We start from the raw sequence: 22,162 nt of genomic DNA, 5'->3' as shown, positions 1-22,162 counted from the left end.
TGAAATTGACTAACTCGAGCGCTCTCTTCGACGCAATAATAGGGCTTACTTGTTTTCTAGTAATTCTAGACGTACTACCTTTTACAGTAGTAGTCCGGGTCGTTTGAGTGAAAGAGGCTAATCTCATTACCGTATTGAACCAATCTTGTTACAAGCAACTGTGACCTTGTCTACTTATTTACTCGTCTATATTTTCTGTTAAAAATCTGTTTATTTATTTATGGCTTAAGGTTAACGGATAGGTCTTCAATACGTCCTTTGACTATCATGCTTAACCTACAACTTAACATTTTTATAATTGCTACTTTAATGAGAAGACATTATATTTTGTCTACATTGTACTTAAATACCCGGTTGTCCCATATTAAGTATTATATCAATTCTTTTTTTTCTATGATCAATTTTATCTTCAATATTTTCTCTATTTAAATTGAAACACCAAATAAAATGTGCGCTGGTTGTTTGAAATTAAACACTCTTGATTTACGGCTTATTAATAAGTAATGTAAGTAGGGTAAAATTGGGAGTTGTAGCTCACGTCTCTAGATAAAGCGCGGCGCGTCTAGCGGTGTAGCTGCACCGCGCCGCGCATCGTATAGACGTGAGCTACAACTTCCAATTTCACGATCGATGTTAAATATAATCAGTAACAAGAGAATGATCAGGTTGTCAGAAACTCCTCGAAGATGATTCAATGGTGATATTATTCTTGGATAGCCTACTTATCACTATTGACATCTCATTTTAGAATTATTTGGATTTATATAATGGTTTTTTTAAATCGTTCAAGAAATTACTTTTAATGTGTCAATTACAGATAAATCCTAATGACTCAGCTTTATAAGGTTATTTATGAAAATCAGACGGTTTTAGTTACACATTAATCAGCTGATGGTATCAAGTCAACATACTTATTATTTATTCTTAATACGCGTGCGGAAACTTTAAGACCTTTATAATAAATGTTGGATTTCTTTGAGATCGTTGATATCAGAATACCATCGTATTCCTTATAGTTTAATATATGTACATGATGCAGCCCACACAAATTCCATTTTACAATAACAACGTCAACTAAATCATTAACTTTTAATATCATTTTTATTTGTTTATAATTATGATGATTACTTTGAGTTTTTGAAAAGGAATGACTTTCTTAGACCATGTACATGAATAAACTAAAGTCGTATTAATCAACAACTAATAAAAATATTGACTATACTTTGCTAGTCATACTTATATTACTAATCAACCCTTAACAAAAGGAAAGTAAATAAAAACTACTAGATATATATTTATTAGAAAATTTTATTATCGAGACACCATTTTCTTAAAACAAGCACGTTTTTTAATGCACATATTGAAGGATGGTATAAACAACTAAACACATCACTATTCGTTTCGTATTGTTCATACAAACTTAATAAGCTAGGGCAAGATTTATCTTCCAAATTATAAACACTATCGCAACCAAACATTTTCGATATCCACTGCACTTTTTCTACACCTTTAGCATAAACACGTTTATTATTTAAATAATTATTCATGTTTACATATCCTTTGTAGTTTAAGTATGAAATAAAACCTTCTTTCCAATGTATTCCTCTGTTTCTTTCTATCCAACAAACTTGTTTTCTTTCCGTTTTCGTTAAATTATAAAATGGGTATGGTGGCTTGATTAAATAAGTCTGGATATGGTTATTACATAATATAGCTATTTCTTTTACTATAAACTCATTGGAATCCGTCTTGAATCCTTGTACATCAATGATGACATTCATGACAGCTTGCGGACAATATTACTTAAGGGTTTATATTCAAAGAGGCGATCGTTTATTATAAGACAATATGCTGATGTTTTATCCGGGATTTCTTGCGAACTTTCAATTTCCAAACGTACGTCTACAGGTCCTGTCTTTAAATTCTCGTTTTGTCTTGAACAGTCAATTACAAACAGTGGTGCCTTTTCTTTAAATGTGATCAGATCAAACAACGGGTCAACAGGAAGATTATAATAAGACTGACGAAATTGAGTGTACATTTCGTATAATATACTGTATTTATTTTCATCAAATTTCAAATTAAGTGAATCGTATGGGTAATATTGTGAATTTAAAAACAGCGTTACATTTGTTAATTTGCAATGATCAAATATAGAACTATCATTAGTCTTACTGTTTTTCCTATTAGTTTGTAGACCAAAAATAACATATCGAGGCTTTTCAAGTTGAGAAGTAGTTTTAATTGACCACGAATGTTTTGTAGTTTTAGGAAGTAAAGGATATTCATATAAATCCCAATTTCTGAATGCTATTTGAATAGGTTTGTCTTTTTCTAAATACTTAAGTAGTGAGAGTCTTTCACGATCCGAAACTTTTATATGCGGCACACGCCACTGAATTGTTCGTACTTCTATATGTATATTATCATCCTTGTGAATTGTTACACTATTTAAATTACTATTACTTCTATTCAGAATAAGTTCATGTTTACAGTTTATAATAATTTTATTATAATCCTCGGCAAATCCCATTATTTTATTCAATGGTATAACAGCATTAAAATATCCCTCTGTCATTTTAAAACCATCCATTTGCCAACCCCACAATGCTGCGACTTTGCTATCCCCCTCATTCATCGATATGTATGATTTTAATGTTGTGGTTATTCCAGGGTTTCTTACGCGATCTATTTCAATACCGTTCATTTCATACCTAATGTCTTGAAATAGAAACATAACAGGGTTATTAGTAAAATTTACAGGTTTCTTTATTTCTTTCCCCGATTGATCTTTTCCAGTCACTGTGGCAAAGCCTTCAACATAAATTGAACTATTACATGGTAATATGTATATGTCTTGCTGATGTATTGGAATGCGAATTTCATCATTTTCTTTAAAGCTGTTATTGTATGGATTGTACGTGTGGATCTCATAACTTTCGATAGAATTATCGAATACTGGGGTGTTATTAATATTTAGAATATTCATACTTTGAATCCGAGTGATCGGAGAAAATCTTTGTTTCTTTTTGTTACAATATTACGATTTGCTTTAATACGTGTACGCGCTTTAGTAGCAGGCAAATGATTGATTCTTTTCACCTCATATCCAAGTGTTTTATTAAACACTATCATTTTGCTCTACGTAAATGAAGTCTCAGTTGGATATTTTCTTCTCTAAAATCAATATTGTTACCGTTTTCGTCAATGATTTTAACAGTTATGGATGATATATTACTCTTATTAACAGGAAGATAAATAATATTTTTTGGAATTTCTATATATCGATATCCTGGAGGAACGTTAGGAATAAATTCATGAATAATATGTGATGCAAACCCATTATTAAATGATCCGAATATAAGATCACATTCGATCCTGATGACAGACAAGGGAAGAATGTTAACTGGATTAACAGACTCATGCCATTTATTTGCTTCAAGTTTTACATTTGGGAAACCAAGTAAGCGTCCTAAACTGTTTTCTACGTCAAAATGTACAGTTTTGGAACAAAAAAGCGAGCATGTTAAAGTATTATTATTTGGTTTTATTTCAATTTCACAGTTGTCTAACTTACTCGCAAGATATTCTCTTATGTCATATAAATCATAAGTACCATATGGAATTTTTAAATATTTACATTCATCACCATATGCAAATATGTTATTGCTATGATTTATGTTTGGTATTGAGTTCAGAGCAGAAAAATATAATAAACCGCATTCATATTCACCATCGAGAATAAGAGGAGGTTGAAAAAATGATTCCAACACAGATTTGTGCCCGGTAATAGTGATTGTTACAGACATGATCGTAAACTAAAAATTTACTGATTTTACTGAACTATTTATACATTTTATTTTGTGTATTCCAAAAACTTCTTAAAAACTTTATACATAGATGACCACAGTTATAAGGATGACTACCTTGAAAATTTTTGTAATTATAACTCATACCAGTTCCTAAATATTGAATTAACTCTTTAGGTGGTTTTAAATTTCCATAGCTGTCAAAGTATTGAATTTCATTATTTACTTTTGCATAGGCTACCCAATGAGAGCCAGGATTATTGGAGCTATCCAAATTAACTATACCACATTCTTTTCGAAAAGGATGTTTTGGCATCTCATCTCTCATAAACACCCCTCGAAAGTAAGGAATGTCTTGCGAATGGTTGATGATGTCGATATTGGTGAGCGCTCGTTTGGGTAGCCTTTCTCTTAGTTTTTTTCATTTGAAATGTAAATTCCTAAACTACCTCTATGCGGTTTGATATGTAAACCTTTGCCTATATGGAGGGTTTCCATTTTTTCATGATGCCTCTTTAATTCTGTAAAACGTTTTTTAGCGTCTTTCAAATCATTTATAACTTTAGCGATTCCTGCAGCACCACCAGCTAAGCTACCCGCAGCAGATAATCCGGCAAAAATAGGTATCAAAGGAAGTACTCCACCAGTTTTTGGAATTGGTATAATTCGAGGAAGTTTTATTGACGAGTCTTTAGTCAATTCTTTAGCCGCTGCTATGGCTAATTCTATAGCCATTTTCTTACATTTGGGTTTCATTTTTTGCACATGCTTTTTTGCATGAGCAACAACATGTTTAAAGTGTTTTTTCAAACCAGTGCCTAAAGCGGATTTTTTTGGCGACACTGTTTTAGAATTGTTGGCTTTACTAGTCAGTCCCGACCCGGTATACAATTTAGCTATCATAGCTTTATTAACTAAATTTGCTGCTATCTTTTCTCCCAAAGTTGCATCAGATGCTAAAGCACGTTGCTTAGCCCTTTTCATCAATATTTTATCAGCCTTATGACGATCACTTAATGAAGTTGACAAGTCGTATGCAATATCGTGTTGTTTACAATATTCATCCAATTTATTTACACCTTGATCTCCCCGTGCAAGCCTTTTATACAATTTTGTACCAGCACCACAGTAATTATATCCAGGTAGATGAAGTTCAAATGGTAAATGATTTATAAACCAATTGAGAATACTGCTCTCTTTCATTACTTTTATTACAATGAATGTAAAATAACTATACTATCACTTAAATAACAATAAATAAATTGGGAACTGGTTAGTTATAAAATATTCGTTCTATCTATCCAACTATTTTCACTCGATGGAAATCCTAACCACTTTACAAATATCTTGTTTCCTTTTCTTTTTAAAACTTTTTCAATAAGATAGACATTAGGATTTTCTGTTTTTTGAAGTTCTTCTGCATAAAATGAGCCCAAAATTGGCTGATGTTTAGCATCTTCTATAAGGTAAGTAACAGGATTCGTTTTCTGTACTTTTTTAATACGGAATATTTCGGTGGACCAATTAGGAGTGTAACCTTTTTCAAAAACACCTTTATACTTACTAATCCGCACAAAATCTCCAACTTTTAAATTTCTCTTCTTAAGGATTTTTAACTGTTTTCCTACATTAAATCTTTGAAGTATAAGTTTCTTATTATTTTCATTAACTTCGTTAGGAGATAAACCGATCGTTCTGTGTTTAGAGGTGTTATAATTTTCAACTATTTCTTCTAGCACACCTTTAATCCAAGTGTAGTTTCCTTGGAAACTGAATTGTTTATACATTTTATTTTTTAAAGTTCTTATAAGTCTTTCAACTATAGAAGCTTTTTTAGTGGAATATGTAGAATAATGATTGATGTTAAATTTTTTGACTATCGTTTTAAAATTTTCGTTGTAAAACTCAGTTCCAAAATCAGTTTGAAGGTTTTTTGGAATACGTCCTTTCTTTAATATAGATTCAAACGCTTTAGAGACCTGATCTTTATTTTTAAACTTTAGTGGAAATGCCCAAGCATATTTTGAGAATGTATCAATTATAACTAAAATATATTTATAACCTGAATTTTGTTTCGAAAGAGATTTCATATCAATCAAGTCAGCTTGCCATAAATCGTCTATATCTCTCATGACAACATGTCGACGAGGAAAGTTTACTCTTGCATTTTTATGTATTTCATTTACGACGCTGTTTTTGCTCATGTTTTACTTTACTAGCCTCGGTGATTTCGATCAAATTACTTACTTTAATATTTATTTCTGTAATAAACTGATTAATTGATGATATTTTTTTTGAAAGATTGTCTGCCAAAACATCAACGTATTCTTTTGTAACACAATCGTTAGAATCTACCGGTTGCGCAAGATTTTTTACTCTTTTATGCTGAGCATCCAAATTATTGTTTGTACACTTCAAAGCGCATTCTAATAACACTCCTTTCATTCTTCGCATCTTATTAACATGATGTCCAAACTTATCAACTTTCATGTTCAACCTGCTTATCAATACTGAACACGCTCCATAAATGTGCTTTCTTTTATTCTTTTATTATACCCGCTTCTTTTAACTCTTCAATAATCGAAAGAATTTCATTATCATGATTAGTGTTGCCAGCGTCTCTGGACGCAATAATCAATCTTAATCTTTCAATTAACTCATTAGGATCATCCCAATAGATGAGATCAGTATCAGTTTTGTATTTCTTTAAAACTGGTAGCCTACCACCGTACTTTAATTTGTTTGTTTCACACATATCCTTTTCATAAAATAATGGTTTGATGATTTGAGAATATTTTTTTCCTTTGTCACCTTTAATTTGATTAGCAGGATTGTAATCTCTTTTATGAGCACTAGTACTAATTAAGATATCTTTATATGTGATTTTATCACTTTCAGTTACTTTATTCAAGTTTGGTTTATTTCTTAATAAAAGTTCTATTAAACCAGCAGTTAGTTCATAACTTTTATCATCAATAGTAATAAACGTTAATTTGTTTGAACACATATCATCTACAGTTGAAAATTTGACGGGGGTATTTCCTATCATCAATTTTTTGTTAATGCGACGTATACCAAATGGTATAGATACATTGCTTTGCTCGCCAAACAGATCATTGTCTGCCAGTGTTTCGGAAATGTTGACTTCATCATTTAGAAATTCCAAAGGTTCAGACATTTCCTCTTGTTTTTTCGGATTTTCTTCAAAGTTATTATCGTTGTAAGTAATTTCAATATCACCATCTTGTTTTGAGTTTATATTTGGAATTTCAGGCGATTGATTATTTCCAACACTTGCGTTGTTACAATTAGTTTCGTGATAAGATTTGTTTGTAGCATATTTACTTAGTGTAACAATTGCTTTCAAAGGATCAGACAGTGGTTTAAATATTTTTTTCTGCCTCAGTTCTAACTCTTCATCTTCATCACGTAATCTTTTTACTTTACTTTTAATAGCCTTTACTGATTTAATTAACTCTTTTTTCAAACTTGTTTCCATTTCTTTTTTTAATTATTTTACACAACCATTGAACTATGTAGTAAAAATTAAAATGAAACTAATTTTAAATTACAATCTGTTTAAATAATTTCATTCAAAATTTTACAAAAACGTCGAAAGATTTTCTATATCTACCGTTATTTAATTCACAATCTTTGTTAATTATTAAACATGTGTATGGATCTTTCCATATATCTGAACATAATTTTTTGAAGTCTGACCAAGTCATGTCAGAATTGACATGTTCGTTATAGATGTGTTTCAAATTTATATCATCTTGTTTAAAAATTATTAAAAAATTTACGTTATCTCGAATTAATTGTTTTGGTATCTTAGAATATGTTTGAGTCAAATAAAAACAGTCGATGTTCTTATGTCTACCCATTGAAAAATAATCTCGGATATTTACTTGGTTCTCGCAAGTAACATCATCAAAAATAAATACAGAATTTTTCAAGGCTTCAGTAGGAGGAATAACCTCTTTATCATCTTTGAAGGTAAAGAGCTTAACAGCTGGAACCATGCTTAAAACTTTATTCAAAAAACAATATTTTGGTTGAAATGTTGTTTTAGAATATAGGTAAACATTTTGAAACTTGAGACCATTTTGATGTAGTAATAAGCTTAACATTGTGTTTGTTTTGCCACAATTTGACGGTCCACATATTATACAGCGAATCGTATCGGGCAACAGCAAACTATGCCTTTTTTGGATTGATGACGCTTCTATATTTAAATTGTTAATTTCCAATGTTACTGGTTGTTTGATCAACTTCATTGTGTTTTCTGTTAAAAAAGATAAAATCCTGTTATAAAGTCTTCACATTATATTCTATATAATTTTATAACTAAAATGTATTCGATAATATAATATTATAATATAAAACATAATGTTAATAAGCAATTTAAAGAAATGACACCATACACGTGTAAACTTGGAATGCGTTGCTGTGTCACTAAAGATTTGTTTTCACTTTGCTCAAATTACCCATTTGAGAATACAAGATTATATAAGATTTTACTATCGATGCATGTTCATTCCTGTTACAGCTCTCGGGAAAAACTTGGAATGTGATGCTGTGTCACTAAAGCATTATGTTTTCGTTTTGCTCAAATTACATCGTTTTAGATCGCAAGACAGTATTAGATTAATTATTATTTATTAAAGCTTCATTCCTGCTACAGCTCCCGAAGAAAACAGTAGCCGCGCTCATAATTTTATCATAATAAATATCGAGTATTTTACTTGGTAAGTTATTATAATTATTTTATAACAATGTGCTGACTTTTAATAAAGCATGTATTTTTTTACCGTTATTTATTAATTATTTTTCTTTTTGTTTCAGAATTATGTCGACTCCTATCTTACCCAACGAAAATCTAACAAATCCTTTTTACTACGCACAAGATGTAAACGGGTTCGCGGAAACTGAATTTCAGAGACTTTGCGAGGATTTAGCTCAAAAACAAGCAGCAGAACCAGTTCAAGCATCTAGTAAGGAGATGAAAAAAAAGAAAAAATGCAGTTTATCACTATTGAAGCCTGTTTCACCCCCGACTTCTACATCAACATCCTATGTTATTCGCAAAGCAACTGGAAGACGGCTTCATTTAATAAAAATAAATATTTATGGACTAAATGGCGGAGAACAAGATGAAAATATAAATGGTGATACTCCTAGTGTTAGTGCACAGTATGTAGTCAAGGATAATTACGATGAAGTTATGGATGCTACAGAAAATTTGATAGGTAAAATAATGTCAAAAATTACTCACTCCATATAAATGTGAACTATTGTTGAAATGTAATTTGCTTATTTTTAAATATCATCATATTTTTTGTTTATAAAAATAGTGTTTTTTAGAGTAAGGAGCTGTAGCATGAATTCATTATTTATGAAATAAACGTGGTTTAAAGAATAAAATTGTTTTTTTAAATTTTAAATTATTAATTGAAAACATTATGATTGTACTAAGTACCTAATAATATTAACGTATTCCATGTAAATATTAGGTAGTACAATCAAGTTTTTTCAAATATTTCAAGGGTTCGATTCCCTTAAATGTAAAGGTTTTTTTAATTTTGCTTAATGTTTGCTTACTGCATTTTCATTTCTTGACCAAGGTGATAAGGATATAATGTTGAAATTGAAGGTCTATATAAACAAACGTAAAGGTCAGTAAGCAAACATTATCACCTGCTATGATATCACTATAACTCAAGTTATTGATCTCGATAAATATAAAAATAAAAAACTAAAAGGTAAAATAATAAAATGTCAGTGATGGTGAGTAGTAAATATTTATTTCAATATTTGCATGCATACATGAACAATCAAAATTGCACAGTAATGAATAACATAAAATCTAGTACAAATTAACAACTAAAAAATTGTACTGTAGTGCCCCCACGGCAACGTTTTAAATTGCTTATTTAAAATTTGTCTTTTATCATCTTCACTATTTAAAACTAACTTATTAATTTTTTGGGTATATACATTATGATTTTTAGATCTAATAACACACATATTCTTTCTGACTGATTGATTGTAGTATAACACATTTTTGTATTTATCTATATCCAACCTTTTGGTAACAGATGTTGTCACTCCTTTTGCCTTTTTAATAGACATTTTTTGTGATTCAATACAATACAATTTTGCTCGTAAGCCAACAAATTCAACAATAACATCTCCACCCATCTCATCTTTAAAAAACCCCGGAATTTTCATATTTGCTTGAGGGATATTGTAAACATTTTTATCGCTAAAATTGCTGGTATCGAAAAACTTAATATTCTTTTTCATGTCTGAATAAAAATCATCAGTATATATGCGATATAGTAAGCTATCAGTATCAGTATAACAAAGTTCAATATTTTCTTTATATAATGGTTTCATTATAGAATAGTGAAAGTTATATAAATGTGTTTTAGCTAACTCTAAAACAGTAAACCCCACATAAATTGGTCTATCCAAAATTAATTTCGTTTGTTCTAATTGGATTGCCACCAAATTATCTGTAAATATCGACAAACATTTAAAGTTAGGCGCACTTACATACTTTTCTGCTCCAATAATCCTGTTTGTCTTATTATTCTTATCTGTCCATGTATTAACAAGTTTTACATTTACTTGTTTTCTTTTATTTTCTATGGTTTTACCAAAAATAGCATTATTTTGTTTTTTGAAAAAGTCTTTTTCAAATTCAGACTCTGCTTTTTGCCTCAAAGAGGTATTCAATTCAATATATGGTTTCAAAAATTCTTTTTGTTCAAATGATAGAATTCTATGAATTTTTAACAATTTTAGACCGTTTTTAAGACATTCTTTTAAATGGATATAGTGAATAACATAGGAACATTTGTCGTATAAATTTGCAATAAGCTTGGCATTTCTATGACCAAAAGGTGTAAATTTTTCAGCAGCAAATGGTAAATCTGAGTGAGCGTCATGTATTTCAGATGGATAACTAAGATCTACTTCAAGTATATACCCAATGTTACTATCAACAGTAATAGAATCAATTTCAAAAGTCTCAATTTGGTCTTTGTTCAAAAATTTAAAATTACTTGTAGGAAGTTTCATCATCATTGCATAACCATACAGGTTCACACAGTCTAAATATACCAAAAAGCTACTTGATTTGTTGATATCATAGTCAGACATATATTTATTGTTAGCTTTAGCATATCTTAATGAACACTGAGCTAGACCACCTCGTATACCTTTTTCAATCATTTGATACATCTCCACATCAGTTATAAGGTCTAATTTTACATTGGTATGCAAAAGCATTGCATCCCAACTTAAAGAAGGTGAAGAAACATAATAGCACGGATCTAAGCAATAGGTTGCTAAGCTAATTTTCCTGAACTTTTCAAAACTATCTGCTAGTAATAGTACATCACATTTTAAATATAAATCTGTATATTCGCCTAAATTTTTTATTTTAAAAGTTTTCCAAACTTTCAATGCATGTTTATAATCTTCTTCCGAAATAAGTTCTGAAGTAAGTTTATTAAAAAAATGTTTTCGTTTTGGTAACTCAGTTTCATCGTAACGTTTTAAAGAGTCTATATAATCATAGCAGTACACACCCTTTCTGCAAATCAAATCAAATAAATACTGATCACTGTAATACCTACGCAAGTTTACGAAGTCGTCTTGATGTAAAGATCTAGCTAATTTATCTAAGCTACAACTGAGAAAATTAAAAGAATCGATGAATTTCAGTTGAGCAGCAGTTTTTGAATCAACTGATATAAATTTTGTGAACGATATGTATTTTTCTTTATTTTTCGGAATAATATTTATACGACCGTTAATACTCGCTAACTCTTTAATAAAAAGATGGCAATCGTAATTACTTAAATTATGAAATATAATAGGTATAAAAGGACATTTCTTTGCACTCAACTTGCAAATGTTGTGAGCCGCGCCTCTATATTCCCCTGTAAAATGATCATGATCTGCCACAATTTTATCTGTGGATGTAAATTTTTGTTTACATATACAGCAAACTTTTGCATTATGAAAACATTTCTTTTCAGTTTCAGTAAGTAGTTTCATGGGATTATTTTCTAACAAAATTGCATGTAATCGTTTGACATCATTTGAAATTGTTTCTACAAATTTTTGAGCACAGTTAGCTCCTATGTATGAAACCAGTTCATTAAGTTCAGGTTTAGATTCACAACAAATATAGTACGCGAAAGATGTGGCTTCATGAACCTGTATGGTTTCAGTATGCCCAGATTTACTTTTATCAGAATATTCTCTTAATAAACTTTCAAAATCACCATAAATCACAATTGGTATTCTTTGAGTTCTTTCATAATTATCAAAATATAATTTACTATTTTTCTCTGGAAGAACAGTTTTAATTCTAGCACAATTATGTTTGCATAATTTTTCTTCTGAATTGAAATAAATGAAGCACTCCTCACATAAAAAAATTTTAGACTTATTTTTAGTAAGTTGACTATGAACCAACCGTTCAAAGTTTCTTATCAAACAAAAATGTCTTTTATTGTTTTTAGTAATGTAAAGCAAATTAACATGAACAAGTTTACGCTTGCTGGTTTTGTACAGAGGTCCGTTAATATCACCATTTTTTTCTAAACTGTATATATTAACACTTATGTCAGAATTATTTTTTTCAAATAATGTGATATCCTCAAAAGATGGTGGAAACGACATACCATCTATTTTTAAAACTTTTGAATAATGAGGATATGAAGATACTCTATTAAAGTTTTTATTGGTGGGATACATATGTGCTAATATACTCCACAGAAAACACTTATCATCACTATTTTTAATATTTACACAAGATCTAGTTTTCAGAATTTTTATTGGTAGTGGAATATAGGAGCCTGTCCTTAAAGGATTGTATTTATTAATGTTTACTTCTAAATTATTCAAAGAGTCAAAAGACCAGCCTGATTCTGAATGTTCAAACTCTGATAATTTGTTAAGCAGGCTTTTTACACACTCTAAATATATATTTTTTATGTTTGTGGATTGAAAAATTTGTACATATTTAGTATTAAACGACTTCAAAGATTTTTCATTATTTTTTGGCAAAGTAAAAGTCGCAAATAGTTCAAAATTTATTTTAAGAGCATTATGTTTCTCAAGACTTCTTTTTACTAAATTACATATCGTATTTACAACTTCAGATAAAAATTGCTCAGGTAACAAAAATTTTTTTGATGGACATACTCGATAGCTTAGTATTCTGTTCTTAAAAGCAGTTCCAATTATTTGAACATTATCGAATTCTGTGCGAAGTAAACAATTAGACTTATGAATATAACTTTTCTTGTGTGAAAAGTATTTTGGCACTGTTATATTACAAATATCACAAAAAGTCATTATGAGATTATACTAAGTAAGAGTACTTATTATTTGAAGTTAGTAAAATGCAGTTAAAATTTTCATGCTGGGTATAGTGTAGGTTTAACCCCTTTAAAATCTTCCTTAGCAGCAGCGACCAAGCGATTCGTTGCCTGCCAAATTTCTGAGTTGGTATCCATACATGACTTATAAGTAAAAAGGGCGTGACGCCATCGATTACCCGGGCTTATCTTTGATGCTTCAGCAGCGTTATAGATGCGGAGTTCTAAGTAATAATCGCCTTCCGTTATTAATTTCTCTGGTTTTCGCTGGGTAGAATACCCTGATGCTATTTTCTTGGTGATAAAATTTTTAAGTGGTTCAAGCTTTTGCACCACTTCTTCTTCGTACTGAAAAGACAAAAATAATATTTTTAGTTATTAAAAAATATTAACTCAGTTAATAAAATGTTTATTAATAAATTGTTTATAGGTTTCCATCAATAAATTCAACAACCCAGAGTTGAGTTGCGAAACCTTCCCTAAAGCTAACAATTTATTTGATCCAGCTCAAGAATCGAACTTGAGACCTTAGGCTCCATATTCAAACGTGCTAAGCTAATATTAACTAATAATTAAATAATTAAATATAATGATGTAAAAAACCATTAATATCTTCTTAAAGGGTTTAGTTGATGCTTATATTCAGTCAGAATTCTAATATTTCTTGAAAACAATTGTAATAATATTATATTTACAGTAAAAATAAAGTGTAATAACTCACCTCAGACTCCCATGAAGGACGTGCAGCCTTGACAGGCTTTTTTTGAAGCGCTTTCTTACGCTTTACAGGTGGTTCCGGTTCAGATTCTGAATCTGACTGCCGCTTTTTTGATTTCTTCAATTTATTGAGTGATTTACTCTTTGAAGTTGAATTTGAAGTTATAGGTAATTCGTCATCCGAATCAAAAGGATTATTACTAAAGTTCGAAGCCCTGTTATAGAAAAAACATTTTTTTAATGTTGTTACATCATACTATTAACTAGTTCTGAAACAATTAAAGATTTTTTGGTGAAATGAAATTTAAACATGTATGTACTTAATGTAACTTTTTAAAATACTATTAGGTAAGAAGTTAATATTAAAAAAAAATATTATTTCTCTGTAGATGCAACAACTCTTTCATTAAAATATGTAAAAAATAAAAAATAAATAAAAAAATACATACATACTGAAGCTAAACAACTGCTTTTTGAAATTTAAAAAATGATTTTTTAAGTGAATTAAGTAAACGTTTGCTCGTTGAAGTGCTCACAAAAGAAATGCGTAGTGAAAACAGTGCTTACAGAATTTAGGTTCTTCTAATAGTCAATCAATAAAGTCAAAAGTTCATAGTATTTGCATAGAATAATGACTCTTAAACATAAAAGTAATTAGAATGACATTCAAAGATCTCATTATTACACACATACATAAGATGCCGCATGCATGTTTAGGATTCCCTATTAGGAAGCAAACTGCAAATATGCAATCCTGCAATACGAGTCATTAGACACCGAAAAAGAATCACTTTTAGTTAACACATGATGTATCCCGACTATACCTACTTTGATATTATTTTTTAACACTCATGGCGTCTGTTCTGTATTTCTACATTAGATAAGTATGCATATTATGCACTATGTAGGTAATGTTTACAGCAGTTGAAATAGTGTAATGCCAAAATACAATATAATATTTCATTATTTACTTACCAAAAGCGGATCGATTAATAATAATTTTATAAAAATTATCGCCCATTTAGAGAATAAAAAGTACTTATACTTACTTATATGAAATATGATTTTATCGGCAAAAATAGTTAGGTAGAAAAGTGTTAATGTAAGTATTTTATGGAATAGTAGGTCTATCAACCGAACTCGATCTACTCTATGAGTCATCATAGTGATTAAGACGTCCGCTGCCTCCGGTTATAAGTCGGGCAGGGGTTCGATCCCGGGCATGCACCTCTGACTCGGACACTTGCTTTAGTGGGATACCATAACACTAGAATGAATGAATGAATTGGATGAACCTTAATACTACAACACTTGAATTTTAACCTTCTATTATAAGAGTGTGGTTAGTAATTATTATTGATACTTATATACCGACATACTTACCTGTTCCGGCATAGCATGCTTTCCATCCTAAACTGACACACCACTTACCATGTTTTGAATACTTGAATAAATGAATGAATGAATGATTGAACGATCGTCTTTGAACCTTTATACCGCAACACTTGAATTTTCGATAAGGGAGTGTGGTTACTAATTATACTTATATTAATAAACTGACAAACGTACCTGTTCCGGTTTAGTATGCTTCCATCTTAAACTGACACACCACTTACCATGAGTTGAATACTCGAATAAATGAATGAATGAATGATTGAATGATTGATCGATTGTCTTTGAACCTTTATACCGCAACACTTGAATGTTCGGTAAGGGAGTGTGGTTACTAATTATACTTATATTAATAAACTGACAAACGTACCTGTTCTGGTTTAGTATGCTTCCATCTTAAACTGACTCACCACTTACCATGAGTTGAATACTTGAATAAATGAATAAATGAATGATTGAATAATTGAACGATCGTGTTTGAACCTTTATACTGCAACACTTGAATTTTTACTTTACGATAAAGGAGTGTGGTTACTAATTACTTATATTAATAAACTGACATACCTGTTCCGCTTTAACATGCTCCCATCTTAAACTGAACCTCCGCTTAACATAAATTTGAGATGAGTGCTACATTAATTGCATTAGGTAGGTTCTTAAGGGTTCCAGTACAAAATATAAATTATTCTAAATAATCTAATCGATGCTTAAGAATAGATTTTCTATAAAATATTCCAACTCAGTATCGTAACTAGTTGCATCACTTGAGAATGTGCTAAATCAACCATTGAATCATCTTTCTACATGAGTTAGTAACAATAACCTGATCATTCTCTTGTAACTGATATCTATTGTGAAAATATTGTGTGTTCTAGCTTAAGTCTTATAGATCCGGCGCGCGCTGGCGCGCCGCGTCATCTAGAGACTTGAGCTAGAACACACAATATTACCCTACTAATGTAAGCTGATTAAGTACACTCGAAGCCCCAGTTTTCTTTAAAACCTTGAACGTCTTGCTTTGATGCGCGATGAGACTTTCTAGGTCACAACTTTGCGCAATATTGCAACTTTGACACCGTTTCGTTTATGTTTTTAACACCATGAGCAAGCTGTATCTATGGTGTCCACAACGTAATACTACTGCACCACTTACCTAGGATCACTTAATCGTTGTCTCCAAGCTAACTCCTGTTCTTCGGTTCTTCGAGGTATCAAATCAGCCGGTAATGGCGATGTTCTTTCTACAGGCAAGTCATCTGGTACCATTATATTCAGCACAGCAATCTTTGGAATACACGATTTTGATATGAATATATTCCGTAAATATGGTATAGGTACGGTATATGTACTTTTTAACGCTTTGATGAGATTTTTTAATCACGACTATTAGGTAAGCCCTAACGGCGATTCCGATTTCAGATACGTATGTTGATCTTGAAGAAATATCCTTTTCAAATTAGTACGTTTCTACTTAGACACCTAGTTTCTTAGCACTTTGTTATCTTAGAGCATAAACGTATGCTGTTGCCATAAACGTAAGTAGGAGATCCTGCGTTTGAATAGCGCCTAAAATTGTCTCAGGTCAGATCTGGTGGGAGACTCTAGCCGTGGCTTGTTACCGTATTACCAGCAAAGACATCAGCTGATTTAGCAATCCGTAGATGTTCATGTAGAGAGTAATTAAGGGCTTCATGACCTACCATAATAAATATCAATCCAAAAATTTAATATCAAGATAAAATCGTAGTTGCGCCATGCATCGTCGTAAACCGATGGAGTTCCACAGCTGGACATATCTGGATCTCTTGTTGGGTCTTCCACACTCCGGGAATTTCACGCTGTTTGTATCTATAGGCTCTGTACGATCATTTACTAAACTATTATAATCTTTGTTTTTTAAATATAAGGGCCCATACGTCCTTTTTTTATAATTGAAAATATTACAATAAAACTTAAAGCTAGCCTTATCTAATTACTACACAAATCATGCCCGCGTGGAATGGTGCCAAGAATACTGGCTGCATTTCCACGCTGGACAGCCAGGCTGATCCGTTGCGTAAAAAACTAAACCAACTAAACTATAATTGGTAAAGTTACTTACCGGAGTAGGTGAAGGTTCTCCCTTAGGAACCTTGGGGTCTCTCATGAATTGGCATCGACAAATTGGTTCCAAGTCCTGCGTCTTTATCATGACTGGGAAAGCCATTCGGTTTTCCCTAAATGCCCGGAACGGTATCGATAACTGTTCACCAGATTTTGCCACTGGTACTAGATTCCCACCAAATTCTAGGTAGACCGGTTTGCCTTCATGGACCTAGCGTATCAAATTTTAATATTAAAAAGACATCACGAGAAAATTTTCCGGGCAGGGTTCTGCATGTGAAAGAATGTTTTTCATTATAAATATGAAACATATAAATTAAACAAGTTTTTTGTCCATCAGTTTATTATTATTATTTGTAATTTATAATATTTACCTACTTATTCAAAAAGAGAAAAAAAAAACATTTTGTCACTATTAACGACAAATTCATTATTCATACAAAGACTCAAGCTGAGATCTATAAAGTGTACTTTGACTTTGCTCATAATTAAGTTTTAGTTAGAACGAGCTAGATTTACTTATGTCAGCAATATAAAGCTGTCTCGTTTCAGTGTCTAAGTCAGCGTCAAAGTTCACTCTGTAGATCTCAATTCCTTAACACTCTATTTTTGTATGGAAAATGAATTGAATAGATTATATATTGTATATACTCTGACCACCACCTTCCGCCGGGTGGAATTTCTTACAAATCCTTCAGCAAAGCCTACATGCAAAACTTCAAGTTTCTGTCCCCACCATTTTGATATCTTTTGATATAGTTTAACATGACAGCGAATTTATAGAGTTATCATTTTGATTAAACCTTGCCTCATTAATAATATTTACCTCAACATCTCTACTTTTGGCCACTTGTATGAACCTTTCGATCCTCTCCAGAGCCTTATCTTCTTTATCGTCAGTTACACAGAACATCCGTAACTGAGCTTGACACTCATCTGTTCGTTTTGCATAGACTACGAAGCGTGCCATAAATGGTACATGAATGGCTTCCCTAAAATTTTTATTGTTTCAGTAAGTAATTAATTAATTATCCTTAATTATTTTATGTTGCATCAATCGCACTATGTGCGATACTTCCGTTTTTTTTTAATTTCAACAATTCTTTGAACGTTTTGCAATAATATATTATATTTATTTATTTATTTATTTAAGTCAACATAAGAGTTCTTTTTATAAAAAAACTTACATCTAAATTAAAAATAAAAGCCAATAAAAATAATTAAATTAAATTAAAACAATGAATGAAAAAGTTACTTTTGAATATTCTTATTTTTTATCTTTTGCACTATTGTGATTTATATTTATATTTGTATCAGTCTTTATTATCTCAAAACTGTTTACCTGTATAATTCAGTTGCCATTTTGGTAGCATCTTCAACATGACGACAATCGATGAGCCAATATCTGGCGGACACAGTTGTTGTGAAAGAAACACAGTCGTTAACGAAAGTCAACGGTGTGTTCTCAGTCACATCCTCCCAATGAGCCCGATTGGTTCCTCCTGTTGCAATTAATTACATCATTACAATCTGTCACTCTATCATTATGTTGTATCTATTAGAAATACTTATAGAATTCCAAATCATTTTTTTTTCATTCAAATACTTCGAATCATTATTGTAAGCTACTAAGGCAGTTTAGCTGCTTTAAGGCTATTTATGTCTGCCGTAATTTGTCTCTGTCAATGCATATTATCAGAATACATGCAATAAGCGTTAACGGCTATATAGTTACTTGTTATATTAATTCATATTACCTTTCTACTATCTAAATCATACAATATTAAAAATATAGGTACTGCAAAATTTAGTAAATAAACTTTAAAAGTTTGTTCATTGTGTTATTTAAGTAGAGTTCTTGTTTTCTAAGCTAAGTTTAGTAGTAAGGTTCAAGACAGGTTAATAAAGAATAATAAAATAAAATATAATGGTTCCAAAACGGCCTATAGCAAACACACAATAAGCAAGGACGACATACCATAGGAAAACAAACGTAACGTACCGTGTTTTACTTATTATAATGGTAAAGTGAATTAGAATGTAAATAATTTTAAAGGTATGTTACTTAAGCGCTGTGCTGTATTTTCAAAAAAATAAATTAATGATGCTAAAGTTTTGGAATCAGTCGCTGATTTATTTGGTCTGATTATCGGAAAACAGATCTCTCGAAGGACGATCACTGAAAAAAAAATTAAAACGAATATTGAAAAAAAAATCCAAACGGACCTGAACGGTGTGATAGTGATAAAAATAATGAAAACACAAAAAAGATGAAAAAGAAAATGAGACTGAAACTGATAGGCCGTTTTGGAAAAGAACTTGATCAATACAGGCAAAATAACAAAATTTCCGATACATTAACGTAGAAGTATGGAATGTGAATGGTGTATGTGTCATCGCGACAACACGATGTATATTCATACTTATTCATACAAACCGATAGTTATATTTGTGCTATAGACTCTTATAATGTGCTAATATTGTATTGAAAAATTATCTAAATATCCTGGTAAAATCTCTGACTAAACCGAGATTAGGTGACTTAAACTGTTGTGCATATTGTTTCTTTTTTAATTTAAGGTTATTTGTATATGATACAGAGTGATCGTGATCGAAGAAAGCAAAACTTCAGCCCGTGCATAGAGGTAGAATGAATGAAAAGCAAATGGAAAAGCATTCAAAGTGGTAGAGGAGGGAAAATAATGTAATTGATGCCTATACTCTATGTCTAATGCTTTGCTGTATAGACACCAATGAGATGTGACTGATGAATGAGAAAAGTAAAAATTTAAAAGGACAGATTGAATTAAATTAAAAAATAAAAGTGAAACTTAATTGACAAATCAATTTTTTATGTTACTTGTATAGTATGTCTAATTATTTTTTTACCTTCGAGAGATCTTTTGCGAAATACCCCTGTTGGTGCGCGCCGATTAGTTGGTAGCGTATAATATAACGCCACATACGGTGAGCGTGCAACACACACAAACACACGAGAACAAAGACAATGTAGACACGCACAACACGCACACATAGGGAGATAACCCTTTAGCTGCTGTGTGTATTTGCTATAAGCGCAGTTTGAAATATATATTTATATATCATAGTGAGTGTTGCCCTGACTTGTCTTTAAGATTTGTTATGGAGTTAAATAAGAAAAAACTAATCTAGTATAATCATTTTCAATTAACATGCTCATCCCTCCGTCTATGGATTTGGGATAGTCGTTAACTAGTAAGATATCAATTTTCAAATAACTACGATAGTCAACCTTTGTAATTTATAAAGAACAAAAATCTATGGATAATACTAATCGATCTATAGTTTTTGACTATCCAAACTATATGAAACTGTTAATGGAATAAATACTATTTCTACCGACCTCTGTTAATTTATCTAGCCAATTTACAATTAGACGTAAAGTTAATGGAATTGATCTATGACTTACTACTAACTAACGTGTTGTAATGGAATATTGGTAGATATTATATCTATGAATTTGTAATATAAGCAAAATTTTATTGCTTAGCCTATTAATGTCAATAGCCTTACTTTACTTACCTTCGGTTGATCGCAAAGCCGAATTATTCTATTATTTAAATTAGCAAATATAAGCCATACTCCATCGCAACACTTCACAAAATGTATTGTTCAATGGAAACAACTTCGTTTTTCAAAACTTGATTAAGTTACTATTTTCATTAAAAAAAATCTAATTTTCGTTCATAATATTAATTTGTATTAGCACAATTTCAATGCTACAATCAGCAAAATTTAAAATGAAAACATTTTGCCTGGAATTAATGTTACAATATTTTTTCATTTTTAATTCATCAGATCGCAATATGTTGGGATTATAAGATATCTAATATATGTGATTTTCAATACCAATCAAATCCAATTTATCAAACTAATTTACTTGTTCAAGTAAGAAATAATCAGTTGTTTCCAGTGACTAATTTAAATAGCACTAAAGTTATATATGAGAATATCTTAGTCGTACCTGATATGGAACATAAAAGTCTTAGTGTTGGTGCTGACGAAGTGCTGTACTGGTTTGTCATTCCTTGTGTGTGAGGTCTTGGAGCTGGCATACTAAGCGTGATCGCCTTATGGAACTTCCTTCTTCGAGGTTCTACTGTAACTACTGGGGAAACTGCGACTCCCCGACCTAACAGTTTAGCTGTGAGCTCCGAGTCTATTATTTGAGCCTGCAAAGAGTAAAAGTAACGATATTTCTGTTTTGAATTTTGATTTAATAACAATTGTTTCCGATAAAGACCAAACGTAAGAATTAGATTTTGCTGAAAAACTTGCCGATTTTATTCAAAGCGAGCGAGTTAAGAGCGGTTACGCACTCGTCCGATCTGAATCCGTGAAAATACGGATATAGAAAGCTCGAACCGAATTCGGATATTGCTTACGCACTCTAAATCCGTGGTAATGCGAAAGCATTCGTACAAACAGTACCACGGCCACTTTTTCGGTCAGAATTGCTTCCGAATTGGAGATTCGGATGACGGAGAGAAATCAAATAACGGAAGTCGGATGTAGTGCGTAAACTACTATACAAATAGTTCTATGACAACTTCGGAACGTATTTTCATGGATTCGGATCGGATGTAGTGCGTGACCTAGAACTAAAAAATCTAAGTAATTTTGATCAAGTAAATTTTGTTAGTGCTTAATGATTTAAGGGAGTTAAAATAAATACGAAAACTTTACTTACCAAGCAACCAC

At 31.1% G+C, this 22,162-nt stretch overlaps 1 protein-coding gene across 7 annotated transcripts in view; it reads right to left on the bottom strand.

Annotated features, from left to right (window-relative positions):
- Positions 1–22,162, bottom strand: part of LOC123877372 (ankyrin-2-like) — a 96,544-nt gene that overhangs the window by 25,144 nt on the left and 49,238 nt on the right. For 5 of the 7 annotated variants that reach the window (XM_045924076.1, XM_045924072.1, XM_045924074.1 and 2 more), the window contains exons 26-30: positions 21,426–21,633; positions 18,765–18,924; positions 18,249–18,414; positions 17,421–17,633; positions 16,473–16,603 (exon numbers count right to left, since the gene is read on the bottom strand). In XM_045924076.1, the coding sequence (XP_045780032.1) occupies positions 16,473–16,603; positions 17,421–17,633; positions 18,249–18,414; positions 18,765–18,924; positions 21,426–21,633 (878 nt within the window). Of the gene's footprint in view, positions 1–16,472; positions 16,604–17,420; positions 17,634–18,248; positions 18,415–18,764; positions 18,925–20,311; positions 20,339–21,425; positions 21,634–22,162 lie in introns of all 7 variants that reach the window. The other 2 variants (XM_045924071.1, XM_045924070.1) reach the window with 1 other exon arrangement.

The sequence above is a fragment of the Maniola jurtina genome, chromosome 23 (genome assembly GCF_905333055.1).
Source record: "Maniola jurtina chromosome 23, ilManJurt1.1, whole genome shotgun sequence".
NCBI lineage: Eukaryota > Metazoa > Arthropoda > Insecta > Lepidoptera > Nymphalidae > Maniola > Maniola jurtina.
Note: the sequence above shows the minus strand (reverse complement) of the source record. Positions and strands in the feature narration are given on the sequence as shown.